Source organism: Bufo bufo, chromosome 5 (genome assembly GCF_905171765.1).
Source record: "Bufo bufo chromosome 5, aBufBuf1.1, whole genome shotgun sequence".
In the NCBI taxonomy this organism is placed as follows: Eukaryota; Metazoa; Chordata; class Amphibia; order Anura; family Bufonidae; genus Bufo; species Bufo bufo.
This window is the reverse complement of record NC_053393.1, coordinates 158,339,763-158,362,485: the sequence shown is the minus strand read 5'-3', so window position 1 is coordinate 158,362,485 and position 22,723 is coordinate 158,339,763. Positions and strand designations below refer to the sequence as shown.

At 42.1% G+C, this 22,723-nt stretch overlaps 1 protein-coding gene across 2 annotated transcripts in view; it reads left to right on the top strand.

Annotated features, from left to right (window-relative positions):
* CABLES1 (Cdk5 and Abl enzyme substrate 1) overlaps window positions 1–11,250 on the top strand; it is a 128,406-nt gene extending 117,156 nt beyond the window's left edge. For both annotated transcript variants that reach the window (XM_040431908.1, XM_040431907.1), the window contains exons 8-10: window positions 5,390–5,496; window positions 10,403–10,610; window positions 11,043–11,250. In XM_040431908.1, the coding sequence (XP_040287842.1) occupies window positions 5,390–5,496; window positions 10,403–10,610; window positions 11,043–11,183 (456 nt within the window). In that variant the 3' untranslated portion in view covers window positions 11,184–11,250. The remainder of the gene's footprint in view (window positions 1–5,389; window positions 5,497–10,402; window positions 10,611–11,042) is intronic.
* Window positions 11,251–22,723: the final 11,473 nt, after the last annotated feature.

Here is a 22,723-nt window from a genome sequence, read left to right as displayed (position 1 = left end):
TTTTTTGGCCCAAGTTAGCGGAATTTTTTTTTTTTTCTTACAAAGTCACATATTCCACTAACTTGTGACAAAAAATAAAATCTCACATGAACTCACCATACCCCTCACGGAATCCAAATGCGTAAAATTTTTTAGACATTTATATTCCAGACTTCTTCTCACGCTTTAGGGCCCCTAGAATGCCAGGGCAGTATAAATACCCCACATGTGACCCCATTTCGGAAAGAAGACACCCCCAGGTATTCCGTGAGGGGCATATTGAGTCCATGAAAGATTGAAATTTTTGTCCCAAGTTAGCGGAACGGGAGACTTTGTGAGAAAAAAATAAAAAATATCAATTTCCGCTAACTTGTGCCAAAAAAAAAAAATTTCTATGAACTCGCCATGCCCCTCATTGAATACCTTGGGGTGTCTTCTTTCCAAAATGGGGTCACATGTGGGGTATTTATACTGCCCTGGCATTCTAGGGGCCCCAAAGCGTGAGAAGAAGTCTGGTATCCAAATGTCTAAAAATGCCCTCCTAAAAGGAATTTGGGCCCCTTTGCGCATCTAGGCTGCAAAAAAGTGTCACACATCTGGTATCGCCGTACTCAGGAGAAGTTGGGGAATGTGTTTTGGGGTGTCATTTTACATATACCCATGCTGGGTGAGATAAATATCTTGGTCAAATGCCAACTTTGTATAAAAAAATGGAAAAAGTTGTCTTTTGCCAAGATATTTCTCTCACCCAGCATGGGTATATGTAAAAAGACACCCCAAAACACATTCCCCAACGTCTCCTGAATACGGCGATACCAGATGTGTGACACTTTTTTGCAGCCTAGGTGGGCAAAGGGGCCCACATTCCAAAGAGCACCTTTCGGATTTCACTGGTCATTTACCTACTTACCACACATTAGGGCCCCTGGAAAATGCCAGGGCAGTATAACTACCCCACAAGTGACCCCATTTTGGAAAGAAGACACCCCAAGATATTCCGTGAGGGGCATGGCGAGTTCCTAGAATTTTTTATTTTTTGTCACAAGTTAGTGGAAAATGATTTTTTTTTTTTTTTCATACAAAGTCTCATATTCCACTAACTTGTGACAAAAAATAAAAACTTCCATGAACTCACTATGCCCATCAGCGAATACCCTGGGGTCTCTTCTTTCCAAAATGGGGTCACTTGTGGGGTAGTTATACTGCCCTGGCATTCTAGGGGCCCAAATGTGTGGTAAGGAGTTTGAAATCAAATTCTGTAAAAAATGACGAGTGAAATTCGAAAGGTGCTCTTTGGAATGTGGGCCCATTTGCCCATCTAGGCTGCAAAAAAGTGTCACACATCTGGTATCTCCGTACTCAGGAGAAGGTGGGGAATGTGTTTTGGGGTGTCTTTTTACATATACCCATGCTGGGTGAGAGAAATATCTTGGCAAAAGACAACTTTTCCCATTTTTTTATACAAAGTTGGCATTTGACCAAGATATTTATCTCACCCAGCATGGGTATATGTAAAAAGACACCCCAAAACACATTCCCCAACTTCTACTGAATACGGAGATACCAGATGTGTGACACTTTTTTGCAGCCTAGGTGGGCAAAGGGGCCCACATTCCAAAGAGCACCTTTCGGATTTCACTCGTCATTTTTTACAGAATTTGATTTCAAACTCCTTACCACACATTTGGGCCCCTAGAATGCCAGGGCAGTATAACTACCCCACAAGTGACCCCATTTTGGAAAGAAGAGACCCCAAGGTATTTCGTGATGGGCATAGTGAGTTCATGGAAGTTTTTATTTTTTGTCACAAGTTAGTGGAATATGAGACTTTGTAAGAAAAAAAAAAAAAAAGAAAAAAATCATCATTTTCCGCTAACTTGTGACAAAAAATAAAACGTTCTATGAACTCACTATGCCCATCAGCGAATACCTTAGGGTGTGTATTTTCCGAAATGGGGTCATTTGTGGGGTGTTTGTACTGTCTGGCCATTGTAGAACCTCAGGAAACATGACAGGTGCTCAGAAAGTCAGAGCTGCTTCAAAAAGCGGAAATTCACATTTTTGTACCATAGTTTGTAAACGCTATAACTTTTACCCAAACCATTTTTTTTTTACCCAAAATTTTTTTTTAATCAAAGACATGTAGAACAATAAATTTAGAGCAAAATTTATATATGGATGTCGTTTTTTTTGCAAAATTTTACAACTGAAAGTGAAAAATGTCATTTTTTTGCAAAAAAATCGTTAAATTTCGATTAATAACAAAAAAAGTAAAAATGTCAGCAGCAATGAAATACCACCAAATGAAAGCTCTATTAGTGAGAAGAAAAGGAGGTAAAATTCATTTGGGTGGTAAGTTGCATGACCGAGCAATAAACGGTGAAAGTAGTGTAGGTCAGAAGTGTAAAAAGTGGCCTGGTCTTTCAGGGTGTTTAAGCACTGGGGGCTGAGGTGGTTAAAGGGCTTCTGTCACCCCACTAAACAGTTTTTTTTTTTTTTCTGTGTACTTATAATCCCTATACTGCGATTTATCCATACATAATGTGATTAATCATTTTGGTTCAGTAGATTCTGCTAAAAACGTACTTTTATAATATGCAAATTACCTGTCTACCAGCAAGTAGGGCGGCTACTTGCTGGTAGCAGCCGCATCCTCCTATCATATTGACGCCCCCTCCTCATGTTGATTGACAGGGCCAGCGAACGGGATCTTTCTCTGCTGGCCCTGTTTGCATTCAAAATCTGGCGCCTGCGCCGTACCTGTCTTCAGTCGAGGAGAGGAGGACGCTCGCTCGGCCGCTCCTTCCTCAATGCGCCTGCGCTGGGTGTAGATGTGACGTCATCGGCGCAGGCGCATTGAGGATGGAGCGGCCGAGCGAGCGTCCGCCTCTCAGTGCGCCTGCGCCGATTGAATACCGTTACGGCGCAGGCGCCAGATTTTGATTGCAACCAGGGCCAGCAGAGAAAGATCCCGTTCGCTGGCCCTGTCAATCAACATGAGGAGGGGGCGTCATTATGATAGGAGGATGCGGCTGCTACCAGCAAGTAGCCGCCCTACTTGCTGGTAGACAGACAGGTAATTTACATATTATAAAAGTACGTTTTTAGCAGAATCTACTGAACCAAAATGATTAATCACATTATGTATGGATAAATCGCAGTATAGGGATTATAAGTACGCAAAAAAAAAAAAACGTCTAGTGGGGTGACAGGAGCCCTTTAAGGTGGGAAATTGGGAAGTTAGATTAGTATTATTTGCAGACGATACTATTTTATTTTTAGATAATCTAACGATGCACATACCTAAAATATTTTATGCATTGACAGAAGTTGGTTTATATTCAAGGTACAAAGTGAATTTATCCAAATGTGAATTACTAGATCTAGGTGGCAATACAGGCAGAGGTACCTTACTGCACAGGGCTCACTGTATAGTGCCCCCAAGTCACCATATTAAATACTTAGGAATAAAGATAGGCTGCTCCCCTGCTTCCTTATACAATCTGAATCTTTATTGGAAAATATATTTTCAGATTTGAAAAGGTGGGCCCAACTTCCGCTTAATTTGGTGGGGAGGTGCCACCTAGTCAACATGTCATGCTTTGTCAGACTCCTGTATCTACTACAAATGATTCCAGTACTGATAAAGCATAAAGATATAACAGCACTAAATTTACACTTTGTTTCCTTCATATGGTCAGTAGAGAGACCCAGGATATCCCTAGACAAACTTATGAAACCCAAAATGGAGGGGAGAGTAAATTTCCCTAACGTGAGGGGATATAACCTAGCTTGTATATTATGCCATATTTTAGATTGGAAAAGGAACACCAGCTACTACTCCAACTTACCATTAGAGAGGAGTATGGTACACCCATGGGATCTGATGGCCTTGGTACACTCTCGAATTCCTGACCCCCCACCAGTGGTAAAATGATCTATCCTCCTTAGGGACACCCTTATTACATGGAAAATGACACAAAAGTTATTTAATCGTTCCTATCAGTGCTCTAAACATCTACCCTTATGGGATTCACCAGATTTTCAAGAAGGAAGGATGAGCCACTTGTACCAAAGCTCGAAGGAAAAGGGAATAGATAGGGTAGGGAACTTGATCCACGATAAGGAGCCAAGGTGGTTAACATTAGAAGAACTATATAGCAAATTTGATCTCCAAGGCCCTCAACATTTTCCCTACCAGCAAATCCTGCATTATTGCAGGGCAAAACTGATAGATATCTCCAAGGAGGCCCCCTCAATTGCCTTTGATACCCTCCTTACATCTAATAACAGATGCTCCATTTCAGATTTGTACTCTTTCCTTGGTGCCAAGTTGCTCCCAGGAAACATCCACTCAATGTATAACGGTTGGGCAAAACAATTGGGTGAAAAAGAGGTGGGAAGAAAGATAGTTAGTGGGTTGACAGACTTTAGAAAACATATCATATCTGAAAACTGGAGAGAAACTCGGTTAAAAATCATGCATAGGGCAATTTATGCCTTTAACTTACCACCCTCTGCCCTCATGCCAGGCAGACAGACAATCAAAATGTTCTGAACAAAACTCCCACTTATACCATGGGCTTTGGGGCTGCCAAAACTTGAAGGCTTTTTGGGATGACACCCATTCTATAGTCAAGGGATCCTGTACACCAGCGGTGTCCATGGGTTGTAGAATGGCATTGTTCCATACATGTGGAGGTGAGTCTAACCCCACAGTAGGCAGGTCCAATCACCTGCCTCCAGTGGCACACACCATCATCATGGCAGCAAAAAATGTATTTTAGCAAACTGGTTACTTCCACAGTCCCCAAACATTAGCCAGGTATTATTGACTATAAAAAAAAGCCTTATGGTTGGAACAAATAATAGCCACAAAAGACAAAGAGAGCCAGACAAAAAAGGTTTTATAAGAAATCCTTTATTATCAGATATTGTGATGACAAAGAGAGAGAACAATTGGTTGATCCCTTCAGATATACTAAATGGTACCTATTAGGCAGACTAGATGGGCCAAATGGTTCTTTACTGCCGACACATTCTATGTTTCTATGTTACCTACTGGAAGAACTCAAGCGAACCCTAGGGAAATTAAAGAAAGGTAGCTCCTAGAAATTAGGTAAAAATTAATGATACCCTGGAAAAGGAAACTGTCTAGCTACGTACTATTTTCTCTATATTAAGGCAACAGACTCATAGGGAAATTTATGTTGTTATAAAATATATGTTGCTCCATGCGAAGCTTGATTGTTATCTAACATATTTGATTCTCTGTATGTTACTATTGTTTGGATGTGATTAACTTGTAAAACCAAATAAAATATTTTAAAAAAAAGAAATATAAACCCCCTGCACGACCCCTTTAACTGTATTTACACCTGTATACCTTAACTATTGCTTTCATGTACAGACCACTGTTCTTGAATATGTGAAACCATCTGACCTCAAGAAGGATATGAATGAAACTTTCAAGGAGAAGTTTCCTCATATTAAGCTGACTCTCAGTAAAATAAGAAGGTGTGTATGAATAATGTAAACATACTAGCCATATGGATAAAATAAACCTGTTTATTACCGTTTCCCTGTGTATATGGCAGTATATAATTAATATGTTTTGTATAGTTAAAGAGGACCTTTCATGGGTCCAAACATTATAAACTAAGTATCAGGATACGTAGGGGATAGTGCAGGGATCTAGCTGCACTTACTATTTTTTCTGGGTGCCGCTCCGTTCGCCCGCTGTGGCACCCATTGTATTCTCCTGCCTGGTATGCTAATTTTAGCATCGGAGCAATGAGGAGGAGAATTTGTCTTTCTCTGTGGGCGTCTCCTTCTCCTCTGGCTGTAGCGCTGTCCAATCACAGCGGAGAGCGTCACAGCCAGCGAGAAAAAAAAACTCACCTTCTCCCTGGCTGTGACACTCTCCGCTGCGATTGGACAGCGCTACAGCCAGGAAGAAGGAGACGCCCACAGAGAAAGACTCCTCCTCATTGCTCTGTTGCTAAAATTAGCATACAGGGCAGGAGAATACAATGGGGGCCACAGCGGGCGAATGGAGCAGCGCCCAGAAAAAATAGTAAGTGCAGTTAGATCCCTGCACTATGCTCTACAGGTTCTTCTCAAAAAATTAGCATATTGTGATAAAGTTCATTATTTTCTGTAATGTACTGATAAACATTAGACTTTCATATATTTTAGATTCATTACACACAACTGAAGTAGTTCAAGCCTTTTCTTGTTTTAATATTGATGATTTTGGCATACAGCTCATGAAAACCCAAAATTCCTATGTCAAAAAATTAGCATATTTCATCCGACCAATAAAAGAAAAGTGTTTTTAATACAAAAAAAAGTCAACCTTCAAATAATTAAAGGGACACTGACAGGCCTTCTGAGCATAGTTAGCTCTTTATATGCCCCCCTAGGTCTTATAATAAGTTCCCAATTCATATAAGTATTATCCCTGTGCGCATTATAAAACGTTAAAAATAATCTTTATAATCACCTCTCCTTTCTGCCCAAGGGGCGTTCTTTGTGGCGCATTTGTGCCCAGCCGCGTCCCAACTGCCGGGTCCTTAGACACGCCCATCTCATTAGTATTCACTTGGCGCAATGTGATCCCGGCGAGCGAGGGTGCCGGGCGCATGCGCATGATCTCCGAATGTCGGGGACTGAGAAATACCGCCCAGCGAAGTGAATACTAATGAGATGGGCGTGTCTAAGGATCCGGCAGTTGGGACGCGGCTGGGCACAAATGCTCCACAAAGAACGCCCCTTGGGCAGAAAGGAGAGGTGATTATAAAGATTATTTTTAACGTTTTATAATGCACACAGGAATAATACTTATATGAATTGGGAACTTATTATAAGACCTAGGGGGGCATATAAAGAGCTAACTATGCTCAGAAGGCCTGTCAGTGTCCCTTTAAGTTCAGTTATGCACTCAATACTTGGTCGGGAATCCTTTTGCAGAAATGACTGCTTCAATGCGGCGTGGCATGGAGGCAATCAGCCTGTGGCACTGCTGAGGTGTTATGGAGGCCCAGGATGCTTCGATAGCGGCCTTAAGCTCACCCAGAGTGTTGGGTCTTGCGTCTCTCAACTTTCTCTTCCCAATATCCCACAGATTCTCTATGGGGTTCAGGTCAGGAGAGTTGGCAGGCCAATTGAGCACAGTAATACCATGGTCAGTAAACCATTTACCAGTGGTTTTGGCACTGTGAGCAGGTGCCAGGTCGTGCTGAAAAAATTAAATCTTCATCTCCATAAAGCTTTTCAGCAGATGGAAGCATGAAGTGCTCCAAAATCTCCTGATAGCTAGCTGCATTGACCCTGCCCTTGATAAAAACACATTGGACTAACACCAGCAGCTGACATGGCACCCCAGACCATCACTGACTGTGGGTACTTGACACTGGACTTCAGGCATTTTGGCATTTCCCTCTCCCCAGTCTTCCTCCAGACTCTGGCACCTTGATTTCCGAATGACATGCAAAATTTGCTTTCATCCGAAAAAAGTACTTTGGACCACTGAGCAACAGTCCAGTGCTGCTTCTCTGTAGCCCAGGTCAGGCGCTTCTGCCGCTGTTTCTGGTTCAAAAGTGGCTTGACCTGGGGAATGCGGCACCTGTAGCCCATTTCCTGCACACGCCTGTACACGGTGGCTCTGGATGTTTCTACTCCAGACTCAGTCCACTGCTTCTGCAGGTCCCCCAAGGTCTGGAATCGGTCCTTCTCCACAATCTTCCCCAGGGTCCGGTCACCTCTCCTCGTTGTGCAGCGTTTTCTGCCACACTTTTTCCTTCCTACAGACTTCCCACAGAGGTGCCTTGATACAGCACTCTGGGAACAGCCTATTCGTTCAGAAATTTCTTTCTGTGTCTTACCCTCTTGCTTGAGGGTGTCAATGATTGCCTTCTGGACAGCAGTCAGGTCGGCAGTCTTACCCATGATTGCGGTTTTGAGTAATGAACCAGGCTGGGAGTTTTTAAAAGCCTCAGGAATCTTTTGCAGATGTTTGAGTTAATTAGTTGATTCAGATGATTAGGTTAATAGCTCGTTTGGAGAACCTTTTCATGATATGCTAATTTTTTTAGATAGGAATTTGGGGTTTTCATGAGCTGTATGCCAAAATCATCAACATTAAAACAAGAAAAGGCTTGAACTACTTCAGTTGTGTATAATGAATCTAAAATATATGAAAGTCTAATGTTTATCAGTACATTACAGAAAATAATGAACTTTATCACAATATGCAAATTTTTTGAGAAGAACCTGTATGTATCCTGATACTTAGTTTATAATGTCTGGACCCATGAAAGATCCTCTTTAAAGATTTTCAACAGTTTCAGATCCAGATTACAAGCAGGGAGCCTAGAAATAAGCAGGCAGCCTTTCACACCTTAATTTTCTACATATTTAATCTGACATTTAAACAAGCCACGTCACCTTTCTGAAAATGTTTTCTTGTCAGTTGAAGGGCGGGCAGATTGGCAGGTTTCTACCACCTTCCCAGCCAGAGAGAAAACTGCCTAATCCTGACTCCTTTTCCAAACCTATTGTTTAAATAGGCTGGGACACAGGAGGCAATAGGGGATTATAGTGGCTGCCTCCGGGAAAACTAGACTTCACTTTGTTTCACAGGTTCATTATTGAGGGTAACCATATAACATTGTTCAGATTAGCAGTATTCCACTATGACAACAAATGATAAATAAACATCATAAGAAATAGCATTGTCTCCATAGTCATACTATTTGAAAAGAATTTTAATGTGTAGATTAGAGATGTGAAAATCGATTTGTACTGTACAGATGCCAACTGTGCATATGCCGCTACACTTTTTGGTATCTCCGGCCCGGTCAATCAACGGGGAGGGAAGAGCCTTTTGAGCAGCAGAGTCAGCCCCTCTCTGCTAAAGAAGTCTGGTTTGATGAACACATTGAACTGTACGAATCGATTCACTCCTCTCTATTATGGACTCCTTTTGGAGCCAATTTGTTTAGTGGTAATTTGAACTAAACAATGTTATAATAATTAAAAAAAATGCTTTATTTGGTTTCTGTAGCTTCTATGTTTCACAGTACATGGCAGCTGCAGAATGCCATTCTGTAATAACTTCTACAAACTGCTGAATGATTTGGTCAGAAATCCGCTTAGGAGGTCATTTAATAGAAGAGGAAGTGGGAGTCGGAGAGCAAGCTGAAGACAGCCAGTGTGATGGATTTATCACAGAATGGTATTCTGCAGCTGCTGTTAACAGTAAACCTGCTGGAGTACGATGTGCTAGGATTATTAAGGCATAGGCAGGAGTTCTGTGAGGCAGGGGAACAAAATCTATGTCAGTAAGGGAGCTGGCATAGAATTCTGGCTTAAAGGTGTTCTCTGTTAATGATTTAAAGGGGCTGCCATCAACCTGTCCTAGAATTTGAACAAGACTGGTTGCCACCACTTGCAGAGCTGCCTAAGGGGTGAGATGGTGGGACCTCACTACACACTACGCTCAGGCACTGGCATAAACTACATATTGGTAGGTGTTCCCGTCAGGCTGCTTAGCCATGATGGCATATCAAAGACAGGATCACATCATTACCATCTATTGTAGAGCACTGTAGTGAGACTCCGACGCTCACTGCCATAGGCAGCTCTGCAAATGGAGGCAACCAGTCCTGCTGATATTCCAGGACAGGTTGCTGGCAACCAGCTTAAATCATTCCAGGAGAACCCCTTTAATGTGTGCCAGTTGCATTGCGTAAATTAGTACCGCCTGAGTATTCCCACCCACTTTTTGTAAAAGCGTTGAGGGAGGTGGTAAAGGGCAAAAAAGATGCAAGTGTTAGTGGAAAAAAAGGACTTGCACCACAGGTTACAACTTTTGTACGCAGTCGTACAAAGCTGATATATTCCATTCCCTCCATTGAGCACTAGATAGGAGAGACTAAAGACAGAAGCAGTGAAAACCACTCCCGTCTTCTCTCTGATGCCCCTTAGTCTTTGTCAGTGAGGGACTCTGCATTTGGTTGCCTGATCGATCGTTCAGCCAGCTAACGCTTGTGTCATAAATACAATATGGCATGGGTGTTAGAGACCTGGACCACCTGCCATAAATATACTGTGGACGGCCTCGGCCAGTTAAGATGCAGATGCTGTCATTGTATCTGTCATTCCTTCTTCTTGGGTTAGAATATTCCCAAATTAACTACTCTAACTGTAAAGAACCCTTTCCTATATTGTTGTGCTTTCATTACTTGGCTGCATAATGCCTAATCTAATATTTTTTTTATTAATTGCTTTACATTTGATACAGTTTTCTGTTTACTTGAACTGTGTTATTTACCAGAAACTAATTATTTACAGAAATTTATAGGAGCCATTCACCCTCAGACGTGTTACATGATTTTTCTTTTTAACACTGTCTATATAGCCTTAAACGAGATATTCGGAAGTTAGCCCAGGATGATTGTGGCTATGAAGAACCCACAGTGGCCATGGCATTTGTATATTTCGAAAAGCTTGCATTAAAGGGGAAGCTTAACAAGCAGAACAGAAAACTTTGTGCAGGAGCCTGTATCCTGTTAGCCGCCAAAATTGGGAGTGACCTTCGAAAACATGAAGTTAAACACCTCATTGATGTAAGTAGTTAAAAGTACGGTTAACCTAAATATATGTACCACTTAATTATTTTTTCTGTTAGTAATTATTACTACCATATGCATTTAAAGGGACATGGGAAAACTGATTGGGCCATGCATAGTGCACTTGGCATAACACATTGGTGGTGGTGGGAGGAAAAGCTGGTCCCTTACTGTGAAGGGAGAAACCCCTTTAGAGGGTAACTATATCTTCATTGATACCATGACATACTGCCAGGATGCCATCACTTACAGTACCGCCTGGGCACATGGAAAGAGGTTTTCCATATAGGACGACCCCTTTAATGGTACCTAAAATGTGCCTTATGAAGGCGTGGCATTAAATATTCAGTTCTGCAGATATTTGCAATCCATCAGCTTTGAAATATAGAGCTGTTAAAGTTGTCTTTTTTTTATTTATTTTGTCCATAGAAACTGGAAGAAAAGTTTCGTCTAAACAGACGTGAGTTAATGGCATTTGAGTTCCCTATCCTGGTTGCCTTGGAATTTGCGCTTCACCTCCCAGAGCATGAAGTTATGCCCCATTATAGACGCTTGGTCCAAAGCTCCTAGCACAGGATAAACTTCAGTCATGTCTTCCTCTGGAACAATAAATGAGCTTAGAGAGTCACCGCTGCTACAGGACATGCAAAAATACTCAAGTGCCCTTGTCGGCTACACACAGTCTGAACAGTCGTTTTATCAACAAGGCCGCTATTCACAAAGCAGCGCGGCTCAGCGGTAACGTCTTACATCTCTGAGACACAAGCGATAGAGTGAACATAGGATCGGCTTCATAAAATGGCTGCTTTCATTGTGTGTAGGTGATGGATGCACTTCTAACACCAATGGTTTCATTGGTGCAACTCTGGTATTGCTTTTTAACAAAGACTTTATTCCAAATAACTGTTAGAAGGAGATATAATATGGATGACAGACCATTTTTTGCTTTGGATCCACAAGTGGACTTTCTCATCTCTCTGCGTTCAGAGCCGACGCTCATTATGAAGAGAAGTAAACTCCATTTATGAAGAGTGTCCCACTTTTCTCTTACGTGCCAATGTAATTTGTCCCTTCTTTTTTTTTTTTTTTTTTTTAATAAGGACTACGTGTTGTTGTTTTTTTAACACACTGAATCTTTCATTCTGACCTACTGGACGATCACCAAAATTGACTTTTGAATGCATTAGGTAGGCAGAACCTATGGGAAGCAATGAACCATATCTTCTTACCATTAAACCTTGTGGCACTGGACACGACAGTTGTGGACCAACACTACAAACCGATTCATTCCGTCAGAGTACGAGCGAAGGCTGAGCCTTTTTATCACGTTCAGAGTCAAAGTTTTGGTATAAAGCCACGGCTTCTTATACTATTGCACTTTTCCCTTTATGGAGGAAACGCGTCTAGTCGCACAATTTGTGGATGTTCTGTGCTCTATGTTAGAGTGCATTTTAAGCACGTTTTCTTGTGCTACATGTTAACCAGTGTTTAAATAATGTTTAGCAGCTGCCCGGTATAATGGTGTGCAACATTACATTTATTTCCAACATTGCCTAAGTGTGCTTCTATAAAAATCAATGTAACTGTAAGCTTATCTAGCATCAGATGAAACTAGTGCATGTTTTTAAAGGGCCTCTGTCAGCAGATTTGTAGCTATGAAACTGGCTGACCTGTTACATATGTGCTTGGCAGCTAAAGGCATCCGTGTTGGTCCCATGTTCATATGTGCCTGCATTACTGAGAAAAATTATGTTTTAATATATGCAAATAAGCCTCTAAGGGCAACGGGGGCGTTGCTGTTACTCCTAGGGCCTAAGCTCTCTCTGCAATGGCCGCGCCAGGCGGTGTAAATGTTATCACGCCTGACCCTGACTTCTCCTAAAGTCATTGAAAGTGGAGAGGATGTGGCAGTTGCAAAGAGAGCTGAGCCTCTAGGTGTAACAGCAACGCCCCCCTTGCTCCTAGAGGCTCATTTGCATATAGTAAAACTTCATTTTTCTCATATGAACATGAGACCAACACAGATGCCCTCAGCTGCCAAGCGCACATGTAACAGGTCAGCCAGTTTCAAGCCTAATAATCTGCTGACAATGTCCTTTTTAAAGTTGTCTCATTTGGCAGCCTCAATTATACTTGACTTGTATGACAGTAATGGATGACTGCCCTATCAATCTGTGAGAAGATATCAGGTAGCACCACAGGTCATGATTCTTAAAGTCTCTACCCATTACTTGCACTCAGCTTTGTGGACTCTCTCGGTATTTACACTATGATGACATTTGAACGTCTTGACCCACTCATGAAAGTTGGTGACATCATTACTTTCCACTAAATTACAAGAGCTGCATCATCCTCAAGAGGCTGGTTACACTGCACACTGCCAAATATACACTACTGTATCGAAGTGCATAGATTCTTAGGGACATGGGTTTTTATTTTTGTATGTTTTACTTTTTAACAGTTTAATCATTTGTTGAACACTTCATGATTAAGGGCTATGATTGGGTTTCAGATGGTGAACACTATTCTGCTCTATTGTGGCACCTTTGCCTGTTCAGTAACTTAAAAAAATAATCACAAAATGTTGTGGATTTACTCTTAAATACAGTATGTTGAACTGAAATTGTGCCTTTGACTGATATATGATTTTAGGTCTAGATCACTTACTCTTTCACTACAGTCACATTTAAGTAATTACTTTTTTAAATAAAGTGAGAACTGTATTAAACTGGAGTTTTATGAATTAAATGGTATAAGTATGTTGAAATAAAAAATGTAGAACTTGTAGATAATTAGTATAATATGTATTAAAGTCTAACGCCACTCAAAATCTGAACATCTTGGTTTGAGTTAAGTTAAACACAATTTCACAGTTTTATTAATCTACAATAGAAGAATTGTAACCAAGTGCCAACGAGCAGTGTTTCTGGGTGAGCAAACTGAAGGTATCACTAACCAGGAATGTATCTATACACAATCACTACACTTTATTAGTCAACATCATCAACACCAAACACAAGTCCAAAAGAATAAAGATTATGAGGCTGTTTGCACATTTGCATCTGACTTCTGGTTATAATTGATTGGAGTGTGCAATGGTGTCTGTCGTCCTGAAGTAATTTGCAAACTTAACTCCTAAGGCCCCTTTCACACGAGCGAGTATTCCGCGCGGATGCGATGCGGGAGGTGAACGCATTGCACCCAAACTGAATACTGACCCATACATTTCTATGGTGCTGTTCACATGAGCGGTGATTTTCACACATCACTTGTGCGTTGCGTGAAAATCGCAGCATGCTCCTCTTCGTGCGTTTTTCACGTAACGCAGGCCCCATAGAAATGAATGGGGTTGTGTGAAAATCGCAACCATCCGCAAACAAGTGCGGATGCGTTGCGATTTTCACGCACGGTTGCTAGGAGACTATCGGGATGGAGACCCGATCATTATTATTTTCCCTTATAACATGGTTATAAGGGAAAATAATAGCATTCTGAATACAGAATGCATAGTAAAACAGCGCTAGAGGGGTTAACAAAAAATTAAAAATAATTTAACTCACCTTAGTCCACTTGATCGCGGAGCCCGGCTTCTCTTCTGTCTCCTTTGTTGAATAGGACCTGTGGTGAGCATTAAGTACAGTTACAGGACCTTTGATGACGTCACTCCGGTCATCACATGGTACGTCACATGATCTTTTACCATGGTGATGAATCATGTGATGACTGGAGTGACGTCATCAAAGGTCCTGGAATGAATGCTCACCACAGGTCCTGTTCAGCACAGAAGGAGACAGACGAGATGCCGGCAGCGCCAGCAAGTGGATTAAGGTGAGTTAAATTATTTTTTATTTTTTTTAACCCCTCCAGCGCTATTTTACTATGCATTCTGTATTCAGAATGCTATTATTTTCCCTTTATAACCATGTTATAAGGGAAAATAATTCAATCTACAGAACACCGATCCCAAGCCCGAACTTCTGTGAAGAAGTTCGGGTTTGGGTACCAAACGTGCGCGATTTTTCTCACGCGTGTGCAAAATGCATTACAATGTTTTGCACTCGTGCGGAAAAATCGCGGGTGTTCCCGTAACGCACCCGCACATTTTCCCGCAACGCCAGTGTGAAAGAGGCCTAAATGTTTTTACAGATGCCCAACTCTTTACTATTTCATTTCTATTTAGCTTTAAGCCTCATTCACACATCAGTGTTTTGGTCAGTGATTTCCATCAGTGATTCTGAGCCAAAGCCAGGTGCGGCTCTAAACACAGAACAGATGCAGATCTTTCCCTCATACCTTATTTCTGTAGAGGCTCCAATCCTGGTTTTGGCTCACAACCACTGATGGAAATCACTGACCAAAACTCTAACGTGTGAATGAGGCATACGGATTTCACATTCTTTCACTCTTGTGTTTTCTTCCATGATCACTATGACATTTCATATGATTTGACTGTGATTACTGCTCTGACCTTATATACGGTATGTCTCCATTAAAGAGTAGTCTCTGGTAGGACAACCAAAGTTGAAGAATGCAGTGAAGCGTACTGCCAGACCAGTGCCAGGGGAGATGACTATGCAGGAACCTGGCCCCGTCAATCGAGAAGAGGAAGGGGCTCACGGACGTAAGCGTAGGTACACAGAGTGGCTTGGATCCACACTTAACTGATCATTTGCATATGGATTAAAAGTACTTTTTCTGCGAATGATGCAATAGATTAGGTGAAAGAGATCATTACATTCAGCTGAGCTAGCCCTACAAGAGATCAAGACGCTTTCTGCACTGGTCTTGATATCCCCTGCACTGCCGGAGGATTCACCACCTTTATGACAAGGCGCAGGTGCATCCTCTGGTAGTCTGTGCACCTAAAAAGAAATCTACTGCAGCTCAGAGCTGCTGTAGATTTCTGGCTTCATTTCCACCAGAAAACGGCCATAAATGAAGATAAGTTAGATAGATATTTTGAAAAAGTCACATTTAAATCTGTCAGCAGATTTGTACCCATGAAACTGGCTGACCTGTTGCATGTGTGTTTGGCAGCTGTAGGCATCTGTATTGGTCCCATATTCATATGTTGCCACATTGCTGAGAAAAAAAAAAAAGTCAGTTTTAATATCTGCAAATGAGCCTCTAGGGGCAATGGGGGCGTTGCCGTTACACCTAGAGGCTCTGCTCTCTCTACTTTAATTGACAGGGACAGGCAGTGAAAACATCATCACGCTTGGCCTGACTTCTCCTTAAGTCATAGTGGAGAGGGCGTAGCAGTTGCAGAGAGAGCAGAGTCTCTAGGTGTAATGGTAATGCCCCCGTTGCTCCTAAAGCCTCATTTGAATATATTACAATTTACTCACACAGATGCCTTCAGCTGCCAAGTTCACATGTAACAGGTCAGCCAGTTTCATAGGTAAAAATCTGCTGACAGATGCCCTTTAAAAAAGTCTCAAACAACAAAAAAAGATGGTAGAATGGATTAAATAAGGGTTAGTCAGCTGGAAAAAAAAATTGTGTTTAAACTAGAACATGTGCCATTTACAAATATTTGTAGCATGACAGTTGCATTACAATATTATAAAAATTGCATGTATGGCACATGAAACAGTGGAAACAATGTTTACCTGGTTTCAGTATTTAAAAGGAAGGGTAAAAGTATGTATAGAAAAATTAAATTATATATATACTCGCACACATATACAGTGTGTGCATTTAATTTGTTCATATATCTGTGGTTTTCTTCAGGACTAATGCTTAATTCCCCACATCTTATCTTGGTTATCATGGTTGCTAAAAAAAAAAAGTTGAATGATCTATTCAGTTCTGCCACAGCGATACACACAAGATAAGCACTGTAGCTCAGTAAAAACAACATATATATTAATACTGTATAAAGGTTAAAAGTTGAAGGCCAGAAGATTAGTAATATTAACCATAAAAAAAAGCTTAGGCTACATTCATACATCCATTTGCAATCTCCGGTAATCTGTTCCGGCAGATAACAAATCTGCCACAGCCAGATAATGCTGCTCACCGCCAGATCCTCATTGACTATAATGGTATCCAGCAGGAATCTGTCCTTTTTGCGGCATAAATCCTGGCTTTTGGCCGGACAAAAATGCCTGCATGCAGCCCTTTTTGTCTGTCTGGAAAGCAGCCAGATGATATTATAGTCAGTGGGGATACAGCGGTGTGCGGCAGTTTCTGGCTATTTTACATTTAGTTTATAAATGGATATGTGAACATAGCCTTAGTTATTCATACACAGTGAGAAATCTGTCCAATGTAAAAATGTTCCAGCCTCACAGTGCTGGTCCAGATGCTAGGTATGGACTACTATTACAGTTAGCAGAATCCAATTTCATTTCACTCCACATTTATTAAGAAAGTTGCAAACATTGTCTCAGTCTTACTTCAGTAAAAGGGTGGCTATTATGGTAGTTGGTGTTGAACCACTTTTCCAACCAATGGATTTAAGCTCCATGGACACACAAACCTAGTGTATGGATCCACAGACAATCAAAGTTTGTCCAGCTGGTTTAACATCAGGAGATGCAAGATGCAGAAGATGGGCTTGTGGAGAGTAGACGCCAACCTGGGAACTTTCCTTTCACGTGCAGATTCCATGAAGTGTTCTCTGAAGTGAAGATCAATTCTGGTACCCATGGTAATCAGGTCATCAAGAGTTGATGGGATGTCTTGACCAGCCATTTCATCCTTTATGTGACCAGACAGACACTCCCAGAAATCTGCCCACAGTCCTTTCGTTCCATAAAAGCTCAGAAGCCAGTGTACGAAATGTTATGGCATACTGCTTGACTGCGAATTGACCACAGAAGAGATCAGGCTGGAGACGTAATACAGTTTCCTCAAAACCCTGCAGAAGGTGGACAGGAACGCTTGCAGATTGCTAGCTATCAAGTCACTTCTTTTCCAGAGTGGAGTAGCCCAGGCTAGAGCTTCACCCATCAGAAGCAAAATCAGGAAGGCTATTTTAGCCCGGTCAGCGGAAAACAGGTATGGCTGCAGCTCTAAGTGTATTTTACACTGGTTGATGAACCCTTGGCATGACTTGGGATCCATATCATAGCATGAAGGAAGGGGAAGGAACAGGCTGGAGGTAACGGAGACTGTGATTCTGCAGACATTGCAGCTTGCAGGAGTGGTAGTTGACATGGCATTGGATGTTGAACCACTGTGCCAACCAACGGGTTTGACTTAGGACAAAATGTAAGGGCATTATCCTGGCGGTTCCTTTACAGGAACCTTGACTTCGCTGCAAGAAATGCACCAGGCGGATACCTCTTGAAGTAGTTTCCGTGTGCTTGGCTTGTGACCCACGGAGATCAACACACTAGTGCAGAACAATGAAAGGAGAGGCAAAACTTGAAGTCAGTAACAAGTCAAGGTCAGGGCAGGCACACAGGGTCACTACAGTAAATCAGGCACAGGTCTGGTCAGGCAGCAGTGTATCAGAGTCAGGAAATGGGCAGAGGTTGGTACACGGGCACACAACAGCACCTTTGCAAGGAACTAGCAAGCTATCCGTGGAGAACAAGTACAGCACACATCTGTGAAACACTGACATGTGAATGAGGCTTAACAGGCCACAGAGTGGGAGTGCTTCTATTATGGACAAATTCTCTCAAAAGCAAAAAGAACATAAATCATTCTATATTACTATAAACCTTCTATATTGCAGCCAACGAATGTTAACCACTACACTATAGAGCTGCATGGCCAGTTACTTAAAAAAAAAAAAAAAAAGAGACTTCTGCTGTATAGGAATAGTGAGTTCGAATCCCGCCAGAAACTGGTATTCAGCCGAGCATGCTCGCCCAACACTACTAAGGACCTTTCAAGAATAATTTATGTTCTTTTTGGTTTAATACTCGGGTTCTCCTATTGACTTTCATTGTGCTCGGGTGCTATGTAGAGCACACGCGCCCTTTTTGATGCTCGACCAATACTAGTCCTTAGATTGTTCAGAATGGGGTGTAACCAGCTGTGAAGAATAAAATCTTCCAATTCTAGTTTGAAATTCTGCACATCCAGAATATTCCACTCTGTTACTTGGAAGTAGAAATGGTAGGCCTGTGTTCGTCTCAGGCAGGACACCCTGATGTATGCTGTCTAACGCCTCCAGCTCATCATAACATGACTTGTTAGCATGTGTGCCGTGGCCCGCTCATTCTGCCAGCATGTTTGCCGATGAAATCACACTTGTGGTTAGACTGTCTTCCAAAAACATTTAGTTCAACTATGCTGCTCTAAGTAGTGGAAATTCCCGGCTTCCAAATCTGTCTTGCCAGCAGAGACGGCCTATAATTCCTAACAGCGAGACAGCTTATCCCTCACACTGTGCTGTGTAAGTATCAGATCTATGACTTGTAATAGAAAAAAACTGTGAAATCCTAAATAAGTCTCATGGACCCAAAGAGGAGCTGTCGCCTCTCCTGACGTGTCTCTTTTAGTAACTACTTACATTCCCTTGTAAGAACTCTGGAGCATCTATTGATATGCTGTGCCATTCCTTTATTATTTCCACTAGAAGTTATGAGTGAATTGCTAACAGTTCACAGTGAAGGTCCAGATGACTATTACCAGTTAGGGGTGTGTCCCTGACACTGGCAGCACTGATTTGATAATGTCACACTGTGTATGGACACACCTCCAACTAGTAACACCCATCAGGACTATCATCGCAAACTGCTAGTAATGCATGCGTAACTTCTAGCAGGAATAATGAAGTAATGGGACAACATAGTCATAAGAATTGATGCTCTACAATTTTTAATATAAGGGGGATGCAAGTAGTTTCTAAAACAAAAATATTAGGAGAAGCTACAGGTCCTATAATTTATAGCCTCATTCTACATTATGACCCATCAGTTCTCCTCCAAGACTCCTCCAGTTCTGCACGTAGACTCCACAAAGCTTGTCCTGTACAATCAGACTTTAAACATTCCAGTTCTCACATTCTTCTCATACTGGCACCCCAATAGTACAAATACCCCCCCACAATGCCCTAACCCCTCCTATAGATGATACTGACCCGGTCCCGGGCACCTGCGTCCCTCTGGATCCCTCCACGGCCACCGCTGCATCTCCCTGTCTCGCTGATCAAAACATCTGGCGACGGGGGGAGCAGCCAATAGCAGGCAGCAATGGTGACCAGGCTCCCTAGCGCCACCCATGCAGGTGCCAGGGACCGGGTAAGTATAGTCTATAGGAGGGTCTAGGCATTGTGGGCGGGGGGGGGGGGGGGGGGGGTGGTATTTGTACAACTGGAAAACCCTTTTAAGTGCCCATTTTTATCCACGTTTGCACAGATGACAATTGGGCGACTGATTCATGCTGCATTATTTTATGAATCCCTTATATGTTATACAGCTGGCATCCACTTGACCAAAAAAAAGTTATACAGCTGGTAAGTATTTGATGGCTCCACAAATCAAAGTATTTGAGGCTAGTTTTTTACAAATAAGACCCATTGGTTAAAAATGAAAAAAGTACGGCTTACAGCTGTCTAGCTCTACAGCCCGAACCTGTGGCGCAAATGCTCTTGCAGCAACACCCATTATGACCTTAGACCACAGACTGTAGACCACTGCTATTAATACAGCAAAATAAGTTGACTGATTTTATTATAGAGGAAGCAACGTAGTTAATTTTCTCAGTAGAACAGCCAGATCTGTCAGTTACTGCACAGGTGGACAGAAGTGCTGAGTGTGGAAGTTAAAGAGGACCTGCATGTACATATAACTGCCTTGACTCAGACACTGGAAACAGGTTGTGTCAGTGATGGTTTTTTGCATACAGCATTTATTTTTATTGTTTAGCTACATACTTAAAGGGAACCTGTCACCTCCCCAAACCATCACAAGCCGCCAGCAGTGTGATTCTGATGATGCCTTTCTTCCTGAAGGCAGATGCAGCAAAAGTACTGAAAACGTTCCTTTATTCACTGCCCTGCGCGCTTCTCCACACATGCTTGTGGTCAAGGGGGCAGCGGCCTCCTTGCTTCAAGTCACGGTAACCGCGCCCCCTTCCCTGCCCCTGTGCTGTGACTGACAGCCGGCTTTCTCGTGCATCAGTCACAGCCAAGGGGCAGGGATGGGGGCGCGGTTACCGTGACTTGAAGCAAGGAGGCCGCTGCCCCCTTGAGCATGTGTGGAGAAGTGCGCCGGGCAGTGAATAAAGGAACGTTTGGCTGGCGGTTTGGGAGGTGACAGGTTCCCCTTAAAGGAGTTTTGCAGGCTGTATATACTGATGACCTATCCTCAGGATAGGTCAATATCTGATTGGCGGGGGTCCGACTCCTGGTACCCCGCTGATCAGCTGTTTGAAGAGGAGATGGCACTCCATGTGAGCGCTGCTTCCTCTTCTTTACACTACGCGCCATCTCCCCCGTAGCTGTGGCGTAGTGTAATCATATTGATATGCCACCATTGACTTAGATGGGCATACCCCTTTAAAACTCAAAAGGAAAGTAAAATGCCAGTAAACAACCATATTAAACTCCATGAATTATTTATGTAATTTACTTTAGCAGCCTTTTTTAATATCTCTTAAATGCATCGTCTGGTTCAGTTTTGAGGCAATCATTCAAAAGTAACACGTTGTATACAGTAACAACACTGTGCTGTGCATATAGTAGATAATGCTGTGAGTACAGGACAGTAGGGTTGGAACTCAGAGCATTATAGATGACTATGATGCAGTGATTTTGTGTCAGACAACCTGTGGTCGGTCAGGGAAATGCATGTATTACATGGAGCATGGGTGTTCCATGGACTGCACGTGTTTGTGTGAAACTGGCCTAAGTTTAGCAGTTTAGTCATCTGGACTCAGTTCTCATATATTACACCATCAACCTTATCATACACCATCTTCCAACATCAAGTTACAAAGGTACAAGTAGAAGAGATGATAGAAGTTAATGGCTTGGAAAATACACTTCTTTGGAGTAAAAATACAGTTGTGTTCAAAATAATAGCAGTGTGTTTAAAAAAGTGAATAAAGCTCAAAATCCTTCTAATAGCTTTTATTTCCATACACACAAATGCATTGGGAACATTACACATTCTATTCCAAATCAAAACAGGAAGAAAAATCTAACAAATTTGTGTTGTTCCTCTAAAGAAATTGAAGAAATTACAAACTCAAACATTCACTATATAAACTGAAAAATGTTTGAAGATTTTGCTTTCCTTTGAATCACTGAACTAATATTTAGTTGTATGACCACTGTTACTGAGAACGGCTGTAGATCTGTGTTGTATGGAGTCAACCAACTTCTGGCCCCTGTGAACAGGTATTCCAGCCCAAGATGATTGGACTACATTCCACAGTTCTTTTCTATTTCTTGGTTTTGCCTCAGAAACTGCATTTTTTATGTCGCCCCACAAGTTTTCTATTGGATTAAGATCCGGGGATTGGGCTGACCACTCCATAACGTCAATCTTGTTGGTCTGGAACCAAGATGTTGCACGTTTACTGGTGTGTTTGGGGTTGTTGTCTTGTTGGAACACCCATTTCAAGGGCATTTCCTCTTCAGCATAAGCCAGCATGACCTCTTCAAGTATTCTGATGTGTTCAAACGGATCCATGATCCCTGGTAGCGATAAATAGGCCCAACACTGTAGTATGAGAAACATCCCCATATCATGATGCTTGCGCCACCATGCTTCACTGTCTTCACAGTGTACTGTGGCTTGAATTCAGTGTTTGGGGGTCGTCTGACAAACTGTCTCCGGCAACCAGACCCAAAAAGAACAATCTTAGGCCTCTTGCACACAAACGTTTTTTTTTTCAGTTTACGCTACGTTTTTTGCGTTCCGTATACGGAACCATTTATTCAAATGGATCCGCAAAAAAAACTGAAGGTACTCTGTATGCCTTCCGTTTCCATATTTCCATTCCGTTCAAAGATAGAACATGTCCTATCATTGTCCGCATAACAGACAAGGATAGTACTGTTCTATCAGGTGGCAGCTGTTCCGTTCCGCAAAAAATGGAATGCACACGGACGTCATCCGTATTTTTTGCGGACCGCAAAATACTGAAAAAGCCATATGGTCGTGTGCAAAAGGCCTTACTTTCATCAGTCCACAAAATGT